This window comes from Patagioenas fasciata, chromosome 20, assembly GCF_037038585.1.
Source record: "Patagioenas fasciata isolate bPatFas1 chromosome 20, bPatFas1.hap1, whole genome shotgun sequence".
Lineage (NCBI taxonomy): Eukaryota > Metazoa > Chordata > Aves > Columbiformes > Columbidae > Patagioenas > Patagioenas fasciata.
In genome coordinates, this window is record NC_092539.1 from 2922729 (window position 1) to 2942977 (window position 20249).

General features: G+C 48.4%; 1 protein-coding gene and 1 long non-coding RNA gene across 2 annotated transcripts; one reads left to right on the top strand and one right to left on the bottom strand.

The window, feature by feature from the left end:
* Positions 1-4835: 4835 nt before the first annotated feature.
* Positions 4836-6795, top strand: LOC139829502 (uncharacterized). Its single transcript, XR_011741990.1, has 2 exons — positions 4836-5236; positions 5701-6795. It is a non-coding gene; the product is annotated as an uncharacterized lncRNA (long non-coding RNA).
* On the bottom strand, positions 6001-18653 carry LOC136110516 (ectonucleoside triphosphate diphosphohydrolase 2-like). The gene is made up of 9 exons (XM_065853990.2): positions 18507-18653; positions 16215-16332; positions 14284-14434; positions 13399-13558; positions 11949-12176; positions 10936-11205; positions 9811-9906; positions 8735-8869; positions 6001-7720 (listed from the first exon to the last, which is right to left on the bottom strand). Exons 1-9 carry the CDS (start codon positions 18618-18620, stop codon positions 7490-7492), a joined length of 1503 nt encoding a protein of 500 aa, XP_065710062.2. The 5' UTR covers positions 18621-18653; the 3' UTR covers positions 6001-7489.
* Between the last annotated feature and the right edge of the window lie 1596 nt (positions 18654-20249).

The following is a 20249-nucleotide window of genomic DNA, read 5'->3' on the forward strand; positions in this document are numbered from 1 at the left end:
ATGGAAAAGAAAGCATGTGGAATGTCTTGCCTGTGTTCTGCTGTCTAGGAAAGTACATTCAGCGTGAATTCTCACTGAGGCGCACTCAGAACAGCGTTAGCAAGCTTCTGTGCTTGTGAAGCCCTAGAAAACCATCCTTAAAATGGAGCAGGGGAAGCTGCTGCAGGGATAGAAGGAGATTTGCTGGTACAAGTGCTGCTGTATTTAATGCAGAAACGGGTTTGGTTTTTTGGTTGTTGTTTTGTTTTGTTTGTTTGTTTGTCAACCAGGGCCAGAAAATGAAGCACTGCACATCAGTGACAAACATCTGTTTCCTTCATTAGAAATCATGAGCTTTTGTAGCTGCTGCTTCTCACAGCTTATGCTTGTGCTTGAACCCTCACTGCCTTTAATGTTTGGGAAGCTGTTGTGTAATGTGTAGAGTGAGAAATGGTTGCCACCTCCAGCATTCCCAGTGCTACCAAAAAGTGGAAATATTCTGCTCAGTTAAGACTTGCAATGTATGTCACCAAAATTTAACAGGGTTATACTCAGCAGATCTACCCTGTGGGGTGGCTAAAACTTTGCTCCTGTGATTGAGCCTCCAGAGTTTTCCGTGGGAGATTCAGCCACCTGAAGATCCATGGATTAGGAGGCATTTCGAATTATTCATGCAACATTTATTTTTGCTAATTCTATCCTAGTCAGCCTGTACTTCTGCTCTTAGCTACATGCAGATCCACAGGAAATGACAATTCTATTTTAAATACTTTTGCATTTTAAAAATTGAAGTAAAATGCCGGTGTTTCTAAGCTCTCTGTTAGGAGGAACACAGCCAGGCTGCCAAGGAATCTCCATGGAGAGCTGCTGGAGCTGCCGACCATCTCGGCCCTGCGACTTCTAATGCTGTGGAAGCCCAGCAGCCTCATTAGCGCGTACCAGAAGGTGAGCTGGCAAGTAACGAGGCAGGTTGCTGCCAGAACCTTGTCTCACACGAAGCATTCCTCCAAAGGCAAGCTGTCTGTATGAAACCCCGACAATTGGGCAAATTCTGGGAGAAAGAAATTGCACATTCCATGGTCCTGCCTGAGCAAAATGCTTAAGTGGGTTTTTAATTGTTGTTGGTTTAGTGGACAGCAGAGATGCTGATGCAGATTCCTGGAGTGGGGAGCAGCTGAAAAGCGCTTGAGATGGCAGAGAAGGGAACGGCTTGACCGAGGTGGGGAGGGACATGGCTCCCCCATCATGTGTTCATTGAAAACATCTGTTTTAGCTGGTATTCGATTTCTTGGAAAGCTCAATCACTGCTGCAAGTGACAAGCGAGGAGGTTTCACCTCATTCAGGTGCTTCTTAATTTCCCAGCTGTAAGTTTGCTGTATCAATTAATGGCTGTAACAAGAACAGTAGAAAACATTAGGGACTGCTCTTACTAGGCCAAATTCACTGGGTATGATCCAAGAAAAGATACGGTAGTGAAGTTAAAACTAAGGTGGAAATTGCATTTCTGTTTTGTTGAACTACGTATTAGTTATTTTAAACTTTTTATTTTATTCTTTAACTATCTGTACTGCTTTGGGTTTGGAAACAGATTATACTGTGAATACAATTAGTTTGAGCGAAGTGGGGAAGATAATTTCTTTAACTGAGTATTGCATTCACCTTTTACTGAACCAGTGTTCTGTGTGTGCTATGGGGTATATAGAGACCATCCCTCCCCTTGCCAGGCGGGCAAAAAGTGGCTGTAATTCTTCTCTTGATGCTTAACCAGTGAGATAGCAGTCTGTGTCTCTGAAACAGCATCCTAGTCTAAACTGAGCCTGGTACCTCGGGCTGGGGTGACATTGGGTCTGGTGGGAGCCCAAACAGAAACCACAGAACTGATTCTCTTTCTATAGGTACAAATCCGAAGCCCTGAGTTTGACACAGGGCTGCTGCAGAGCGACCAGGTATGGAAGCTGCTGCTGGAATGGAAAAGTTTCTGGTGTTGGGGTCGTTCCAGGTTTGTGGTAACACTGGAGCGTGATGTGGGTAGGTGCAGACCTTTTGCTCTTTCCAATTGTTACTTCTAAGGATAAACAGTGCTTTATTTTCTGTGATAGAAATTACTGTTCCTGAGGGTTTGAAGTGATTGAAGGTGAAGGGCTGCTTCCAGAGACTGGTGAGTGAGATGTGTGGTTGTGGGATTCCTGCTCGAGAGAAATAGGAACAGCAGAATGGGATCAAGCCACAGGTCCATCCAGACCAGTGTCATTTCTCTAATGATCAGCAGCAGTTGCCAAAGGAGAACAGGGCAAACATTTACAGATGTGGCAGCTGATTCAGGCAATTCTGTAGCCAAAAGCAAGTATATTTTTTGTTTAATAGCTCTAATGGATTGTTATGAATTTATCTAATCACCTTTTGCTGTGAGCCTGTCCCTTCGAACCTTACGCTCGTGGGAGTTTTAAACATTGTCAGTGATTACCATGAAACAGAAGGTAATGCTCAGACAGCTTTTCCTTGATGTAAGGTTCAGCACTAATTGGTAGTTTACATCTCTCTCATGTCTAAAACTGCTGAACTTTGAACACCATTCCTGTAACTTTTCCTTCGCTTGGTTCCACAGCTCCACTGCTGTACATTGTCCAGCAAGAAGCGCTGTAGGTATCGCCTTCTTTCACTCAGGAGAGCGTTCCTCTGGAGAATTTCCACCAAGAAGCGGTGACTAATTCTATCACGAGGTGTGCATATGGTGACACCCCCTGCTTTGAGCAAAAATAAGCTTTCCTTCACACAAAACCTGATTTTATCATTCCCATGTCTCTCTCAAACCCCCTCTTCTTCATTCCCAGCGCAGTCCTCTTCCTGATATGGATTATTCTTTCTCCCTCTTGTTTCTTCCATGCTAGTGCCCATCTTCCTGCACAGAGACTTTCTTCCACAAGTGCCACAGCTTCTTAAATCGCTGATTAGAGGTGCTTTCCCATCCCACACAGAGATCTTCCATACCACAGTGTGTCTTTCATCTGTCTCCACATCAGGAGGCTCCTTGACAAGCTTCCAGACGAGCCTGCTTGCTTATTTATTTGATTTGTGGTGGGACCAGCTACCAGCTGCATTAGAGCTGTTTCCTGAGGCTCAAGGCGCTGTCCTGCCAACCTCCCTCTTGTGACTAATCCCTGTCATTACACACTCAGGGCAGTGATAGCTTATGCTCTGCGTTTATCTGACTTGAACAGGGGATGTAAAAGCACCTCACTGCAAGCAAGCTCTGAATGTTTCACCTCTTTGGCCTGGTCTCTGCAAGAACGCAGAGGTGTTTACACTTGCAAAACATCAAAACACTCGGACTTGCCTGGGTTTGATGGCATTATAAAAGGATTTTTGTATTAAGAGTGGTTTTACTGACCCCAGTATTCATTTGGGCTTGTTATTCTGATAGAATTTCCATCTATTTCAGCATGTTCAGATTTAGCTCTTGAAGCAGGAGTGACAGTCCGTGAGGCAGGATAAAACATCATGTGGCTTCCTACTTTGTAAGATATTCAGATATGTGATCATAGATATGTTTTAAGAGGAAAATAAAAATGTAGTGATTGATCTTTAAATCCAGCCATCCTGAAAGGCTGGATTTTCTCCACCAGTGGTTGTGGATTTCAAGTTATTTCATTATTGTTTCTTAGCTCCAAACATCTTAAATAAATGCAAGTACTGCAGTTCCTACACTTGCTATTCCAGAGGCCTTTCATTACCACTGAACAGAACATCTCCACAGGCAGGACAGTATCGTAAGGAGAGGAGGAGCTACAATCCTTGAGTTACTAATGGGAAGCTGGAGCTCAGCCTTATGATATGTTTTGCAAAGTTCTTGAAGCAGGTGTGACTTCACGACTTGCCAACAAGAGTGAGGAGGTCTGTGACAGCACCTGGTAGAGTCCAGCTCTGTGAAATCATGGTGAATTAATTAATCTGTAAGTGTCCTGTGAAATCCTTGTATCTCAAAAAGCATCACTTCTCTACAGCCAGGTACCGAGGGTGAGGTTAGGACTTGGCTCCTACAACCCTGGGTAGCCTGGGTGCATCAGAATGGGAAGAAGCTCTGGTCCGGTGGCGCTGAACTTCGTGCTGCAGAATGGGACTGCAGGCAATAAACTGTTATTTCTCTCAGTTTGCATGGGAATTCATTGGTACAACCCAGATGGGATGTACTGATTGGGAATCCACGATGCTTTGGAAATGGTATAAACTGGAAGAAAGACAAGAGCTAATACACTCCTACAAACATGCTGAAACGAAATTTAGGCTGCTCTAGCCAGCAGCAGGTCAGCTAACCTCTTGTGTTCGTGAAACTAAACTACACAAATTGCTTTCTGGTGCCAATTTTTGTATCTAATACTTTTTATTTCCTTCATATTGATACTTGCTGACAGTAGCAGAACTGCAGTTACATGTGAGGAGATGTTATCTGCCAGAACAGCTCTCCCATGGTTCAGGCTGAGTGAGAAGTGAGGGAGCTATGCGTAAACATGAAGAATTTATGGACAATTAGAAAGCCCTCATTATTAATAATTTCCACAATTAAATTGTAACGAAAGGACTGCAAATGTCTTCGTTTCAAAGTAAGCGAGTTAATCTAGAATCTCCTTTTAAGTAGATTTCTGCTGTCCAGGTAATCTGGGGATTAATTCTTCAAATTTATGTAGTGCTGACATGAAGGAGCTGTTCCTACAGAGAGCTGGGAGAAAGGAATATGTTACTTTTCTTAATTTCCGTTCTTCTCATACGTTCCGAATGTTGTTATTTTTTTGCCTTTTTTTATGACTAAAAACACTCTTCGGGGCTTTTAAAGTACCAGTGTAGTTTGTCATCCGCTAAATGCCTCTATACGTGTTTTGGTTTGGTTTTTTTTGGCCAGATAGAAGGAGAATGTTAAGCACCATCAATGCTGCCCATTCCAAGCCCAGCTGCTGGAGCACAGTCGTTTATGAGAACAAATCTGCCCACCCCTGCCAGCTCCCACAACCTGCGTGCAGGAGAAGACAGAGATGGTGGTATTTGGGAGGAGTGATGGGAAAGGAGGGAGTGGAGCTGCTGCCTGCAGTGTGTGGACCAGCGAGGGAAGAACTTCAGCCATCAAAATGTCTCACTGATGCGAACAGCAGCTTTTAGCTCAGGAGTGTAAGATCTGCTTGAAATCAAGTGGTCATGGGTTGTCTTTGCATTGCAGAGCAGTGGCTCGATGTCAAGTGGTGACTCAAGCATCGTGGATTTAATGGGGTAAGTTATGCTGTCTGTATGTGCCGTCACTCAGTACAGCTCAGTGGCATGTGTGAGGCAAAAGTAAACTATCAGGAGGGTGTGCTGAGCTTCTTGCCTAATTGCTCACTTGTTGTCTGCATGGAAGTCCCAAAGCTTCTAAACAAGAGCTTGGGGAAGTTCCAGCCAATGTCTTTTCTCTTGGACTCTGTGATCTAGTATTCAAAATCAAGCAGGTGTAATGACTGAGCAGGCCAGAACACCTGGAGTCCTGGGGTTCCTGGCATTTCACTGCCTTATTTCCATTTCTGACAGTGGTAGGATTCTTCTTGGGCAGGGGGCAAATCTCAGCCAGGAATCGCCCAGTGCTGACAGTCACAGAGCTCTGTTCAATGATCGCATTTCCAGCCGTGGGAGGAAGGAATTCTCAGGAATTTCCCTGATATCGCTGACTCCTTGATAACCTCTTTTTTTTTCCTATATAGACTTGCCTGTATCCATCCTACTTTCTTCAGATGGTTTGAGCAAAGAACACATCAAAGATGTAGACACGTCTCTCATCAACTAAATACCAGCAGCCAGGTTATCTGAAGTCATTTTCCGCCAGCCTGCCACTGGGAAGAATGTGCCTTCAGGGGTTCTCATTGTGTACCCTGAAAGTACACAGCCTAACAGCTCTTGAGTAAACAGAGGCAAAATCAGCATCCCCCATCCTCCTCACTGAAACGCTCTGTGTTCACAGTGAAACCCCCGCTTTGATCTGTTGCCAAGAATAACACAGACAGTCTATTAAAACATCTTTAATAACATGATATAATTAAAAATATCCAGCGTGCAACTCAAAGAAATGAATATGAAGCTTGTTTAAATCTGTTTCCACACCCCTCCAAACTTGACTGGCAGGTTCCAAACCTTCATTAATTGGCCTGAAAAGTTATGAATGTCCCAATATTATGGGGGAGGGAGCATGTCCTATATATGAGTTGGGAGCACAAGCAATTAATAATCAGATTTGAAAGGATATGGGTGCCACAGCAGCTTTAAAAATCCTGCAAGGCACGTCGTTGCATCTGTGAGCATTTAAATTTCTAGTTGAGTAGGAGACGCTTCTCTCTTAGGATTTTAACAGCCTGTGTGTTTAAGTCTCTGAAGAAATCCAAGAAGTGAACTCTAAATGTTTTAGTCAAAGAACACTATTTGTCTGAACCCACCCCTTTTCTTCTCAATAACATGAGGAATTTGTATAGCACCTCACCTTTTAGATGAGCAGAGCAGACCAGAGGAACTGGAATGACTGCCAAGTCCCAGAGGAATCCTGAGTATTGGGTTATAAGGTAACTCTGGTCACAGTCTAAGGTGAAAGTCATTGGACTGACAATTAGGAAAGCTTCTGTCCCTGGGTCTGCTCTTCTCGAAAGGACAGTATTGGATGACACGCTTCCAGAGTCAGTGAGACAAGCAGCTCAGTGCAAATGAACCAGCTGGTGAACCTCAGCCCACCATGCACCCGATTTGAGTAGATGTGAAATGAAATGTGTTAATATAAGTCCTGATTAAAGAGCTTAAATTGACAATTTTAACCCTGAGTTGCCGTGACTCAGCTGGGAGACAGGAATTCACCTGTGTGTCTGTGCATTTTGTTTCTCCTTTGATGCTCTACACATTTTGTGGATGCCAAGACTAAAAACCATTGCTTTTGAAGGATTCTTGATCAGCAGAATGGATCAGATGCATGGATACCATCCCTGAGGTGGAGGAACAGACAGATCAGGCAGAAGACACCTGCTTCCTTCCTAAGAACATGGAAACCAGTTGGCTGTTATATTCTCATTACATTTTAATGCTGTTCCAGTCTTCACTGGTGGCAATACTGGAGGTGTTGTCTCTCTTGTGGGCACAGCAGAGGACAGAGCACTTTTTTTCAGATGCCACCTCTTCCGATTAGACAGGGTTATTCAATATTAGCTGTACAGTAGCTCAGGGCCTGCCTGCTCAGAGGCGTCGCCTCGTTAGGCTGACATGAGTAATCTCAGCTGCAGCCCAAGCAAGATCTGTGCAGGCTGCTCTCTCGTTTGGAGAACAAATCGCTTGTGATCCACCAGGAATCACAGGCTTCCTGCAGAACAGGGTCCGTTGTCTCACTGGACAGTAGTGCAAGTGTTGGCAAGTTGAAATAAGGCTCTGGGAGTCCTCCAGAAAAGTCACTTGCATCTTCCACATCTGTGTGATTTCTGTATGTACCCCTGGCAAGAGTATCGAGTCCCAGAATAACTGTCAGTCGTCATCAAAAACGCTGCTGTTCCTGTTACTGAAGCTGTTCTCCTTGACCATCACTCGGTACGAGATGCGCATGAACGAGCCGGTGAGCAGCACTACAAAGAGGATGAGGAGCAAGGACCAGACCCCTGGTTCAATCCCCTTGAGGAAGGTTGGGCTGTCCTGGGGGACGGTGTTGGTCAGATTCAGCAGGTACCCAAGAGTCCAGCCCGATGATGGGTCACCCATCTATTGGCATGAAAAGGAGGAGAGGTCACAAGAGAAGGACACAGTCTAGACCCTAGCTGTGTTTCTGTCTGCAGGCCCAAGGCCTCCTATACTTTATTTGAGACTGATCCAAGGATTAACCTTGAAGTGAGGAGCTTTCCCACTGTCAGTACACTAATAGCCCTTAATTGCCCTGACCAGTCACACCTGGCACTTCCAGCCACCCCCTTGCCCGTGGGGCTGGGAGCTCCATTTAAGCTCTGGCCTGGTCAGCTACTTTGTCTTAAGTGGGGCTGTAGGTATGTGCTGTTCCTTCTGCTTCGTGACTGGATTTTCCAGATAGGCCTCAGGTCTACATTATGAGTAGCTCTGTCCCTGATTGAACCTCAGACTTACATTTTAAGTGGCTTTCTTTCTGCTTTTCCAGGCTGGGCTCTTAGGCTGGACCCTGGACCTACCTCACTCCCTTGTCTTAGTCTGATGATCGTCACATGGCTGACTGAACCGGCCTGCTCAGTGGGACCAGGCCTTTGCTGCTGAGATGAGAAGAAGTCTGGGAATAAGGTTTCTTTTCTTTTGCAAAGGGGAGAACTTGAATCAGATCCTCCTTTTCTTAGGGGTTCCAGATCCTGAAGCAATTTCAGACCTTAGAAGCCAGTTATAAACCCTTGCCAGTATAAAGGTGATTGCAAAGAGGTAGAGCAGCATCTTTTGGCTCAGGAAATATTATCAGCAATTTGTCCTTAGCATTAAGTGGTGATAAAGCCATACTTCCCTCTTGGGCATAGACTGTTAAGGATTATATTGCTTCAGGTTAGATTTTGACCCATCTATTTTTCACTTAGGATGAGTCTAATCTCTAGCTCTCTCAGACTGGTTTTCTTGTTTATCTTATGACAATTGTGAATTTATTTTGCAAAACCAGCTTGCTGGAGAAACCTAGCTAGTTAGGGCTTGTAGGAGTTGGGGACAGGCTGGCTTTACTGAAACCAGCCCTCCCTCATAACTAGAAATACCACGCTGTGGGTAACTGACCTTCTTCTGGAATGCAGTCCAGACAGACCTGTCCAAGTCAAACGTGTATCCCTTTGTGCTGAGATGGAAGATGAAGGCAGACACAAGGCAATAATCAGCAAGTGTATCCAGGCTTGTTTGGGACTCCTTGACCAGCTGGTGTCATTTCCAAAAGAAGACGGGGGAAAAAAATAAGTAAATATTTAATAGCTGAATTTCAGGCCTGCTCTAGCCTCTCTGATGCTCTGGGAGTGGAGGAGTGTTTTGTCTCCTGTGCAGACTGAAACCCTGTTTCCTGCACCCACTGGGCTGTGGTCTGGGAACCAGTGTCATCTCTTAGTGCCTTTGTTCCCGTCTTATTAAAGAGCAGGCGGTTCCAAGAGCAGCAGGGCTGGCAGCCAGGTCTCCGACTGTTGCCTTGCAGGTGAACTGCTTGGTGTGACTCTGCTCTCTAATTAGATTGAGTTAATGCCACAGCCTTTCTCTCAACAGGAATATTAACAAGATCTTTCTTTTCTATCCAGAAGAGAATGCTTTAAGGAACTGCTTATGGGCTTTCCTACCCCATTAGCAAACACTGTAGAAATTGTCCAGTTTGAATGTTACTGGGCATGTTTGGTCAATGTAGGTGCAAGTGAGTGTGACCTCATGAATCACCAGTTGAGGATAATAATTTACAGATTCCCCCTGGCTTGATTTCTGTGGGCCCAGGTGAAATAGGAAAAGCCCCTGGAGTCTGAGGGGATGTGCTCCTTGCACTTAAGGACTGGAGGATAATTGGAAGGACAAAGTGATGCATGGGAGTGAGTAGACAGCCTTCCTGTTTGATCCCTAATATCCAGTAAAAGGTACTTGTGGCTTTTCATTTAACTGAGTCCAGGTGTTACCAGCAGCAGCTGGGATTTGAGAGGAAGGGAAATAAGGGGAGCCTGTTTCCTCAAAGTAAAAAGGATATGAAAAAAACAAACCAAACCGAAAAACCCAAACAAACAAAAACTGGCAAATCCAGATTCTCTCAGTCTGAGCCCTGTGGGCTTTCACAACAGACTGTTCCTTGCGTCCCACTCTCCCTGCACACTAAGTTATTCCCCACTTACCTCTTTGAGGGACATTCCACAAAGCCTGTTGACTGCCTGGCCCAAGTCCGGAGAGTGTACAGTTTCTCTCATGAAATCCATGGCCTCAGACATCACCTATAACAGCAGCAGCAACAATGATCAGGCTGGACTGCACTCTGCATCCTTGCATTGCATGCAGGGCCTCTGGGAAAGCGGTGGCAGTATCCGTGTGGTGTGCTGCCAGGGTGCCCTTTCTGTGGGTCTGCAGTGGCTACAAGTGCCTCTGGGTGCAAAGAAAACAAGCAGATGTGTTTCTGTCTGGAGATGGAGACAGGACTGCTGCTAGCTTGCATGCAGCAGCCTTCCTGGCCCTGTCTGGATCAGCAGGCTGGTCCTTACGCTCCTTGGCACAGTGTCCATTGGGGACTTCTGAAATTCCTGCCTCTGCATTTATGGAAATGCATTCAGCTTCTCTTAGGATCTTGAGATGATCCTGGCTTAACATCTCTGTGACTCTGGATGCTAGATCCAGGGTCTCAGATATGAGCATGCCCAGATGTCTGCTCAGAGTGGCAGAGGAGCTTCGGCTTCATCACACACTTGATGTGGGAAGAGCTGCTCAGCACACAAGTCCTGACTGCTCTATCCTTGCTGGCTCACAGGAGCTCCTGTAGAGCTCTGCGGAGCTCCAGAGTTTGTCTCACAAGCAGTTGTTTCTGAGATGTGGATGAAGAAAGCTCTGCCACAGTCAGCAGTGGGAAGCTGTGGTCCGTGTTTGGACAGCTTTGTGCCAATGAGGGGGAGAGCACAGGAGTCCATGTGTGCAGCGTGAGCACTGGCCCTCTTGGCTAGCAGAGGGTACAGTGTCATAGCATCATAGAATGGTTTGGGTTGAAGGGACCTTCAAAGTTCACCCAGTGCCACCCCTGCCATGAGCAGGGACATCTTCACCAGCTCAGGTTGCTCAGAGCCCCGTCCAGCCTGGCCTGGGATGTCTCCAGGGATGGTTCATCCACCACCTCTCTGGCCAACCTGGGCCAGCGTTTTACCACCCAAATACTGGAACAGTGTGGCTGTTCCCACTGTATTTATTAATGACCAAACTTGTCCTATTTCATGGGTTCTCCATACCAGTTGCCTACCCCAGTGTAAATGAGAACTCACCAGAAACCTGGTCTGGGAGGGCTTGTAAACACTGCTGAGGGGATGCTCGAAGAAGCTGCAGGAAGAGGAGGAGTTGAGCAGCCTTTGCACGAGTCCCATGCAGGCGGTGGGATTGCTGGAGCCGATGATGTTGAAGACCTCAGGGCCAGGGATGTCCGATGTGTCATTGCTGACAGCACAAGGCCCCGCATGCACTGAATGCCACTGCACTTCCCAGGAGTAGGAGAGGGGCCAGCAGGGATTAGACACGGTTTTAGCACTTCTCTGTTCCTAGAGGCAGAATAAAACAAGGACAGAGGCAGCAAGATGGGAGGTTGGCATCCCAGGCCTTCACAAAGGAATACAAAATGCAACACAGTGAAGAAGAGTTTTCCTCTGGCACCACAATGATGTAAATGAGCAGAAAGGCTGCAAAAGGTTTGCCAAGCCTTAGCTCAACTAGTGAACCCAGGCTGGTGCAGGCGGCTCCCAGCTCCGACAGAGCTCAGGGCAAGCTGCAGTGCCCACACCTGCTGTGGGGTGCTAAGGAGTCCCAGCTCTACCTGCTCTCCCTTAGGCCGAAAACACAATTTCAATGAATCCTGTACTCTTTGTAGTGGCAAGAAAGAGGTCTGACTTCCAAATGGTTCAACCCCAAAGCGCTTCTTATTTCTAGGAATTGCCCGGCATAGCTGTGGTGAAGTGAGTCTCCATGTGGGATGTTCAGGTCTCAGATGAGGAGAGCTCTGGAGAGCAATTCTGTGCTCGTGTGTATTAAGTCAGGAGACAAATAGAGCCTGCAAGTAGGAAACTCTGGAACTGGTGCCTGTGTGTCTGCTTGGAGGGCATCAGTTTGGGCATAGAGAGTATGTCTGACAAAAGGAGTGGACTTTTTTAGATCTATGCAAATGCCTTCTATGAAACACGGTGATTGACATTTTACCCACCAGCAGCTATGCTTTATGCAACTGTCAGTGCAGAGGGTTAATATTCTGTCCAGGAATTTTGCACATGTCCTTCTGGCAGATACTCACTTGAATGAGCATGGAGAGCAGGCTGCTGCGGAGCTGGTCCGTGCCATGGCAGGGGCAGCGGCGAGTGTACACACTGTGTGTCTGCCCGTACAGCTGCAGCCTTGCTCCCTCCATTGGTGCCTGGTTCTCTTCTTTTACCACGGCAGTGAGCTGTGCTGAGGTTCCTCCCACAGACAGGACTCCTGCCGTCCCCTTTCCAGAGGGGACTAACTGTCCTCGCCAGTCGTACTGACCCAAAAAGAACCAGAGAGGTCAGTTCTTAAGACTTTTATGTCTGGGTCATGGTCAGATTCAAGCATTAGTGCAGAGAGAGAGAAAGCAGCTTTCTGCTACAGTACACCCCAATGCTATTTTTTCTTTCCTCACAGGACAGGAGGATGCTGAACCGGTGGCTTTGGAGGGAACAGAGGAGCCGTTGTATGAGCACTGCCAGCTGCATGAGAGCTCCACACAGCCAGCAAGAGCAAACAGGGCTCGCCATCTGCACAGCTGCATAGCTCTTCAAGGGTCTCAGCAGGTAAGAGCAGGGGAGAGAAGAGAGGGTGGTGGCAGTGGGGACTGGGAAGGAGATGAATGAATAGGGGCTTCAAGTGCTGCCTTGATGCTAAAGTGGTCCTCCTGTCAGATGAACCCTGTGGTTTCATTTACCGCTGGCTTGCAGAACTGATTTTTGGCAGTGTTGGAGATGGCAGTGACAGACAGGACAGTTTGCGCTGACTGCACGTGTGAGCGTTCTGCACGTGGCCAGGGGAGGCAATTCCCTCAGCAGGGCACGCTTGCTGCTGGCTGTCAGAACGGCCTTGGAGTTCTTGAGACCCCTTGGCTTGAGAAGCCATGGGTAGAACAAGGAAACTTAAATGTGTTATTGTTGTTTAGCGAGTGCCTTCTGAGTACAGAGCAGGCCTCTGTGCTGGGACACCCAGCTGTGCTCTCACTCGAATTTCAATGAGAGGAAATTTGATGGGCTTTTGCAGCAAAAGACTGTGTATCTCTGTCCACCCTCTGCGGGATGCCCCGTGGCACAGCTGGGCTCCAGTGGCAGTCCCACAGCAGCGATGCTGTTTGGTGGTGCTGAGCTGGAGCTGCAGAGACTCAGGGCAGTGGGGTTCTTGGTGATACCCCAGGGCCAGGCCACATAGGACTGTCTGTGTGAGCATCCTGGTTGTGCTGTCCAAAATGCTTTACATCTGTTAGGGCAACTACGTGAACATGCCCAGGAAAGGCTAGATTAGAGGTTTGGTCCTTCAATCCAGTTTTAACCAACTCACATGTCCCCCAAGCAGCTGGTGTTGGATATAACCTGCCTCCTCTAAAAGGCAGTGCAAGCCGTGCTTTCAAGCATTGTTTAAAGTACAGGGCTTTAATGATCTCTCCATATGTTTCTGTGGCTGTTTGCGAATGGGAATTGCTCAGCTCAGTTCTGTACTCCCCAGCCAGGATCATCCTTTACCTTGAAGAAGTTCCCCAGGACATAATTAACAGCAACCCAATTGAATGCTTCCTTTTCTGGACTGGAGAGGATTTGTGCCCTCTGGAAGTCAAAGGGGGATGACTTCAGGGCCACAGCCAGGGCTGCAAGGACACCGTCAGGGAGGGTGGGATGGGTGAGGCTAAACAGGAAAGAAAAAGAAGGCACGGTTGTTGTTACAGGAGCAGCCTGCCCTGGGGGCACAGCTGCAGGGCTTCTGCTGCGCTCACCACTCTGGGTGGTAGCACAGACACAGTGTCAGTCCCACTCCTGCTGCTCCGTCCCTCTCCCCTTGCAGGACACTGGGGCAAGAACAGCAGGATGGTGATTTGAGTAGTTGTGTCATTGTTCAAGAATTTGGGAGTTTAGTACTTTCTGCCACTGAAGGATCCTGTGGTCTTGACCCAGTGGCCTGGCTCCCTCCAGAACTTTTCCCCAGTGTATAAAAGGAGATAAAGTTCCCAGTAATGAGATAACAGAGAACAGGATCCACCTAAGTGTGTATGATAAGGTGGATCTTCCCACCGCCACTCCGAAACCCTGCAAATCCATGTGGGTTGTCACATAAACTGAAAACACTTCAGCTTTCAGACTGACAGATATTTTCCCAAGCACTAATCATGAAGGAGACTTTATGCAGACTGATAGCTGTAGCAAGACTGCCTTCATCACAGCTCCTTGGTGGGTGACAGTGTGGAGACACAGCCATGCTGTGCTCCCCTCGAGCGTGGGGACCTGAAGAAGGTTTACCTGACCGTCAGGGTGGGGATGGAACACACTGCAGAGCAGACAGGGTGAGATGCATTTACGGAATGATCCGTGTGACGTGTGCTGATCTCTGGGTGTGGGTTTGCAACATTCACTCACTTCAGTTGCCTCGTGCTGGCAGATGCTCCAAAGTAGAGGGGGGTTTGGCTGTGCTGATCTGCTGGGATCTCTTTCTGGGCCCAGTTCAAACATGACTCCAAGCTCTTCTTTACATTCTGAGGAAAATCTGAGTAGTTGGAGATTCCCAGACCTGAGGACCAGGGGAAAGAATGAAATTTTTGAAGGAAAGATAATGGAGAAGTATAAGAGCTGTTACCCAAAAGGCTGCAGTCCTATGAGAAATGAAGGAGTTCCTCCTGCTAAAATTATGGTATGGGGAGCGAAACAGCACATGTAGGGCTGTGGAGCATTGGAACAGGCTGCCCAGGGCAGTGGTGGAGTCACCGTCCCTGGAGGGTTGGACAGACGGAGATGAGGTTCTCAGGGACATGGGGTGGGTTAACGGTTGGAGTCAATGATCTGGAGGGTCTCTTCCAACCAAAATGATTTTATGATTTTATGATTTTATGATTTTATGTAAATCCCAAATCTCACAGAGATCCCTAGCTCTGCTGCTGAGATGTTCCATAAATGACCACACATCAGCCACAGGACAGCTGCAAGAGCTGAGGCTGTCCCAGCCCATGGAGGAAGAAATGTGACTTTAGCTGCTATGTAAGATAAGCAAAAGGACCCACTGCTGCGCAGACAGAGCCGAGGCTGCGTCAGCTCTCTCCTACAGCCACTTCCTCTTGTATTGGCAGAGGTGGCTTCTGAGCCCTTTGCCTGCAAGCGAGACACCCCTGCTCTAGACAAAGCTGGTGCTGGGTGGAGGGAAGCTGTGTGCAAGCTTTGACCAACCTCCCAGCAAGGTTCGAGGAGCTCTTAGGTGCTGGTTTTGAGCCACTGCCCAGAAATAGCCTCACTTCCCCAGCCTCTGGCCCACTTGTCTTCCTGGTGTGTGACCACATCACCACGTGCTTTGCTCTCCTGGGCCCTGTACAGGGGTGGGCTGTGGCTTGTCTACGGCCACTTGAAAGCTGTGAATACCCTGCCATGCAGACAGAGGACTTCTTATATTTGGGGAAGAGACCTGCCTGGACTTCTTGTTCCTGCTGCTAACAAACTGCTGCACCGAGCTAGAGTTGCTGGTTTTAACCCAACCAGTGAACATGGCAGCAGGCAAGGGACACATACAAGATTTCAGGGAGCCCTTATTGCATCTCCTGTGTGTGGTTTGTGTTGCTTACAGTCTGCAAGGGCACAAACCCTCTTGTCTGCTTGCTGTGCAGCTGCCCTCCCACAGCACACAGTACTGAAAGTTCAAGGGTTTCCCAGTATCGTACTATAATTGGGCTTCAACATCAAAGCAAGATTGAGAGATAAAGAAGGAAAACCCCAAGCATTAATGCATGAAACCCTTTCAGTGGGCTTTGGTAGGGCCAAATTGATTCAAATGAGTGAGGAAGACCCCAATATTCTCCAAAACGTCACACCTAAAGCCAAACTGAACTCATGTTTGTGCTGTCAAACCCCATGCAGGGGGTCAGAGCCTTCACACCTCGGCTGTCCTGGAGCTGCACCACTTACTGCCCAGTCACAAGGAGGCAGAAAATACCAGGAGTCACCCTGCAGCCAGATTTGTCTCTGTTGCTGTTCACTGTCTCACCTGGGTGAGAAGCTCAGCAACCTTGGCTCTGCCACTGATCTATGGGAACATCAGGATGCCCCCAAGCCCCTCTGTGTGCTTCCCTGCCAGCAGCAGGGCAATAAATAATCTGCTACTGCCAAGTGCTCAGACATCCAGATGTGTATGGTTAAATCTCACATTGAGAAGACCCAGGCTGAAAATAAGCTTCACTGTTACCATGATTTTGGTGTACAGCTGGATGATACAGGAGCAGAGGGAACCGTGGCAGTGGTCCATGCACAGATCTCCGTCCGTCCCATGCCAGTCCCACAGACCACCGAGCGTGACTCGGGCACCTTACCTTGCACCAGACAGGAGCTGCATTCCCTGATCACCCCGGTCTTGTTTCCCTTGGTGGTGGTCCACTGGTAGATGAACAGGATGGTGTGGGATGAGCCAGCATCCAGAACAATGCCATACTGGAAAACCCCAAAAACATTCTATATAAACACCAGCGAATGCTGCTTTATTGTTGTAGGGTTACTCAGTGTTATGTAGGTGTTCTGGGTAACCCATGGGCCTACACTGCAGTATTTGAGTTTGCTTTCTATATGCAAAGAAAGGGTGAAGCCAGAAGATGATGTGGGTTTGCAGGGAAACATCTGCATTTCTGAATACATGTGAGGAGTGACAGGAGCATAGAGGAACCCGGGAATGTATCAGACCTCCAGTGGCATGTTCTGTAGCTGTTCCTGAAACCAGGCAGAGGCTTTCCACTGAGAGCTGAGCCATCTGGAGCTCAGGAAAAACAGGTCCTAAAGCAGCAGGAGATGGAGCCATACAGCTCTTGTCTGATTTTGGGACACAAACTACTGCTGGATTCATTTGCTAACGAGATAAGGCTTTTGTGCAGGAATTGGAAGGCTGCGGTCTGCTACTGGTTCTGAGGAACGCGAGACTCCCACAGTGGTTTGATGCCCTGCTGCAGAGATGGTGTGACATGGGCTGGGTTTGCGTGCCAGCCCTGCAGCACGCCGGGACCAACCAGCGCATACACTGTCCAGGGCAGTGGCCCTGAGGAGACCGAGATAACGTCTTGGCAGAACCAGCGACAGAAAACATGAGATTTCTCAACACCTCGTCCCCTGACAGTTCTCCTGTTGCCCAGCAGGGATGCCAAGGGCTTCCCTTGTCTTTTTGCAACCCAGCATCTGATCCATTTGCTGCCTTGCTGAGCTGCACCTCATATGTGAGGGTTAGGCAATGAGAGACCACTGGGGTACAGCTCTGTGGCTGTTCTGGATGTCCCCACACTCAAAATACCCCCAGTGCTGGTCTAGGATCTCCTCCTCTCCTCCAAACTGGGACATGACCCCAAACTGGGACATGTCCTATACAGACAGGAAAGAAAATCATGAGATCTGTGAGGTACATGGTAGTGCATGGTCTAAGCTGTGTCTCGCACAGAAATAGTTGTAGCTGTGACTGAGTGGGAGGTGAAGCCTCCTGAAAGGTTGATGTTGATACCATCAGAAGGGTTTTAGCACAAAACGGAGCCTGGCTGCAGCCTCTGAGCAGAGCTGGCTGCCTGCTGCCTTCCTGGGAGCTCCCAGCTGCACCAGACCCAGCGCCCGGGCCAGGAGCTGGCGGGACTGGAGCAGAAACGCGGAAGGAGGATGGAGCTCCCTGCCCGAGCCTGCTGGCATCCTCCCACATGAGTGACAGCTCATGTTTCTCGCAGGGACACGTCGGCTGCCACAGAAGAGGAAGAAATGATTGGTATTGCTGGAGAAACCTGGATTCTTTTTCCTCCTTCACAAAATGAGAGACTGCTGCTGGGAGCTCAAGGCAGGAGCAGGCATCGCCGCGTTTCTGCCCCAACTCAACACCAGGGAGAAGCAATAGGGAGCAATAAGGGTATTTTTTGAATCAAATTTTGTTTCTGAGCGTAGTGTGGAGGAGGGGTAGTGTCTCTGAACATGTAGGTTAACCTACTTCTGTTTGAGTAAACCACAGTGTGCCAATCTCACCTTGGCCGCAGTGCAGCGGGAGGCAGAGCGCTTGGGCATTAACCCCCTGGGCACCAGGCAGAGCCGACTCTGCTGCCTACAGCAGGTTGGCTCTTCGGTTAAAATTGAGAGAGGGCAGAAGAGGAGAAGGTGTGGAAGATAATTTAAAGACAGAAGCAGCAGTTCAGGGCCAAATTCCTGCTGAGTTTCAAGAGGCACCTCGCTCTTTCCCTCCTCTGACACCTTGGTCCCTTGCTGCTCCAGGTAGCTCCTGACATGGACTGTCTCTCCTCAGCCTGGGTGAGCATCTCTGCTGATCCATGGGCCATATCCAGCCTGTGTTTCTCTGCCCAGCCAAAGAGACTGGCTTGGTTTTGGTTCAAAAAGCTACAGCATCTTGGAGGATGCCAACCCATCCTCACAGTCTTGTTCTAGTCCCCTCCTCAGTTTATTTCAGGCTAATAACTAACTCAGTAGTGCAAAGAATGTAAAAAGCAACAAAACACACTTAAAAGCCTGGCTTGCACAAAGAAATGGGCAAGTTCTGCTTAAGCAGCAGCCCCACAAATGAGGAGGAGGTCCATTGCTCATTGCCCCACTTGACCCCCGGCTTGGCCGCCCCTCGGGCAGGTGGACACGCTTACCTTGGTCCTGAGAGGTGAAACGGGCACATCTTTAGTGGAGACACAAAGCAGCACGATGCCCGTCAGTCCTGCTGCGATCACCAGCCAGGGGGGAAGGAGTTCACGCCAAGACATGAAGTGCTTTCTCCTTTCGCAACGAATCAAAAGAAGAAGCAGCGGAGCAGCAAACTGACAGCGACTGCTCTTTATAGCCTTTAAAAAGAGGAGAAAGGCGGGGCTGGGGCCAGGCTGCGACTGCAGCCCAGCCCCAAGCCACAGGGACCACAAGGAGCGTGTGGGCCAAGCTGCGATGCGTCAGGCAGTTCTCCTTTCCATCGCTCCATGCAGTAAATAAAACGACGGCTTCGTGCCCGTTTCAGCGCGAGCTTTGCAAAGGCATCGGTGCAACCTCGAAACTGCCCCAGGCATCGGGGTTGAGGTAAACAGAAATGTGGGGTTAACTCAGGTATGCAATGAGCAGAAAGCAGGCAAAACTCATCCGTTTGGTATTCTGCGCCTGGCGGTGCTAGCTGCCAAAATTAGAAGTGGGGAAACTCCTTGTTGCTCCTCTATATCTGAGAGCTCCAGGGTGGACATGGGGCACTTTCCCGCAAGCATGTGTCTGTTGGGTTGGGGCAGAGCATACACTGCCTGGATCCTTCAGACTGCTCCTGCTTCCTCCTTCACTCTCAAGCATCACCCAGGACAGGAAAACATCTGCATGCTTGGGTTCCCACCCACAGAAGACTCTGGCTGGTTTGGTTTTTGCTGTGGGAGGGACACTGGGGAGGCTGCTCATGTTATTTGGCCCCAGAAGGCCAGAGTCAGTGTAGGTGCCTGTATTTGCCTTCTCAGCAGCTTCCCCATGAAAAATAGCCAACACCTTCGCAGAACATAAGCCCACTTTCTCCTTTCTGGTGGCTACAAAGGTATGTCCCCAAAACCAGAATTTCTGAAGAAAAATGTCTTAGTCCCAGGAGCGGTGCTTCTTTCAGGCTGTCCCCATCTGTTACATGGAGACTGGGTCTAGGGATAAAAGTACAATGTCTTTAAAGAAATAGTTTGGTTTGTGTGAGCCTCGACCCTTTATTGGCAAGGCCATCTTGTCCCCACCAGAGGACTTCAGCAGCCAGGCCTCTGTCTGCAGAACTACAGGAATGACACCCTTTTGGTCTTATAGGAGTGTTTGGAGACGCGTCTCTCAAACTTAGCATTGGTTTAAGCAAAGTGTTGGAAATGCCTCATCTTCCTTCAGAGTTTAGACTCCAGATTTTGCCGGTTGGCAACCAGAATGCATCTGCAAATGTCCTTGTAGTGACAGGACAAGGGCCAATGGTTTTAAATTGAAAGAGGGTAGATTTAAATTGCACATAAGAAATGTTTCACAATGAGGGTGGTGAAACCCTGAACAGGCTGCCCAGAGAAGCTGTGGATGCCCCATCATTGAAAGTGTTCAAGATCAGGTTGGATGGGGCTCTGAGCAACCTGGTCTAGTGGAAGGTGTCCCTGCCCATGGCAGGGGGTTGGACTGGATGGGCTTTGAAGATCACTTCCAGCCCAAACCATTCTGTGCTGCTTTGTTTTGCTTACACTTGGCCTGACAATGCTCTGCTTTGCAACATAGACATGGATTAAATTGCCAGAGTGCTGTCAGTCCTCCTGCCCCTGCTCTCACACCTGCTCAGGAGGACAGGCGAGCGTTCATACCCTTCACTTGGGAGGATCTGAGCAGCAGTTCAGTTTGCTGCAGTGCCACGAACAAAA

Bases quoted from the DNA above. Each gene is read 5' to 3' on its own strand.
- LOC136110516 (XM_065853990.2), bottom strand. From the start codon at position 18,620: ATGTCTTGGCGTGAACTCCTTCCCCCCTGGCTGGTGATCGCAGCAGGA. The intron at 16,333-18,506 runs GTAAGCGTGTCC...GGGGTTTTCCAG, and splicing joins TTTCACCTCTCAGGACCAAG to TATGGCATTGTTCTGGATGC. The intron at 7,721-8,734 runs GTCAGTTACCCA...TCATGCCAATAG, and splicing joins GGACTGCATTCCAGAAGAAG to ATGGGTGACCCATCATCGGG.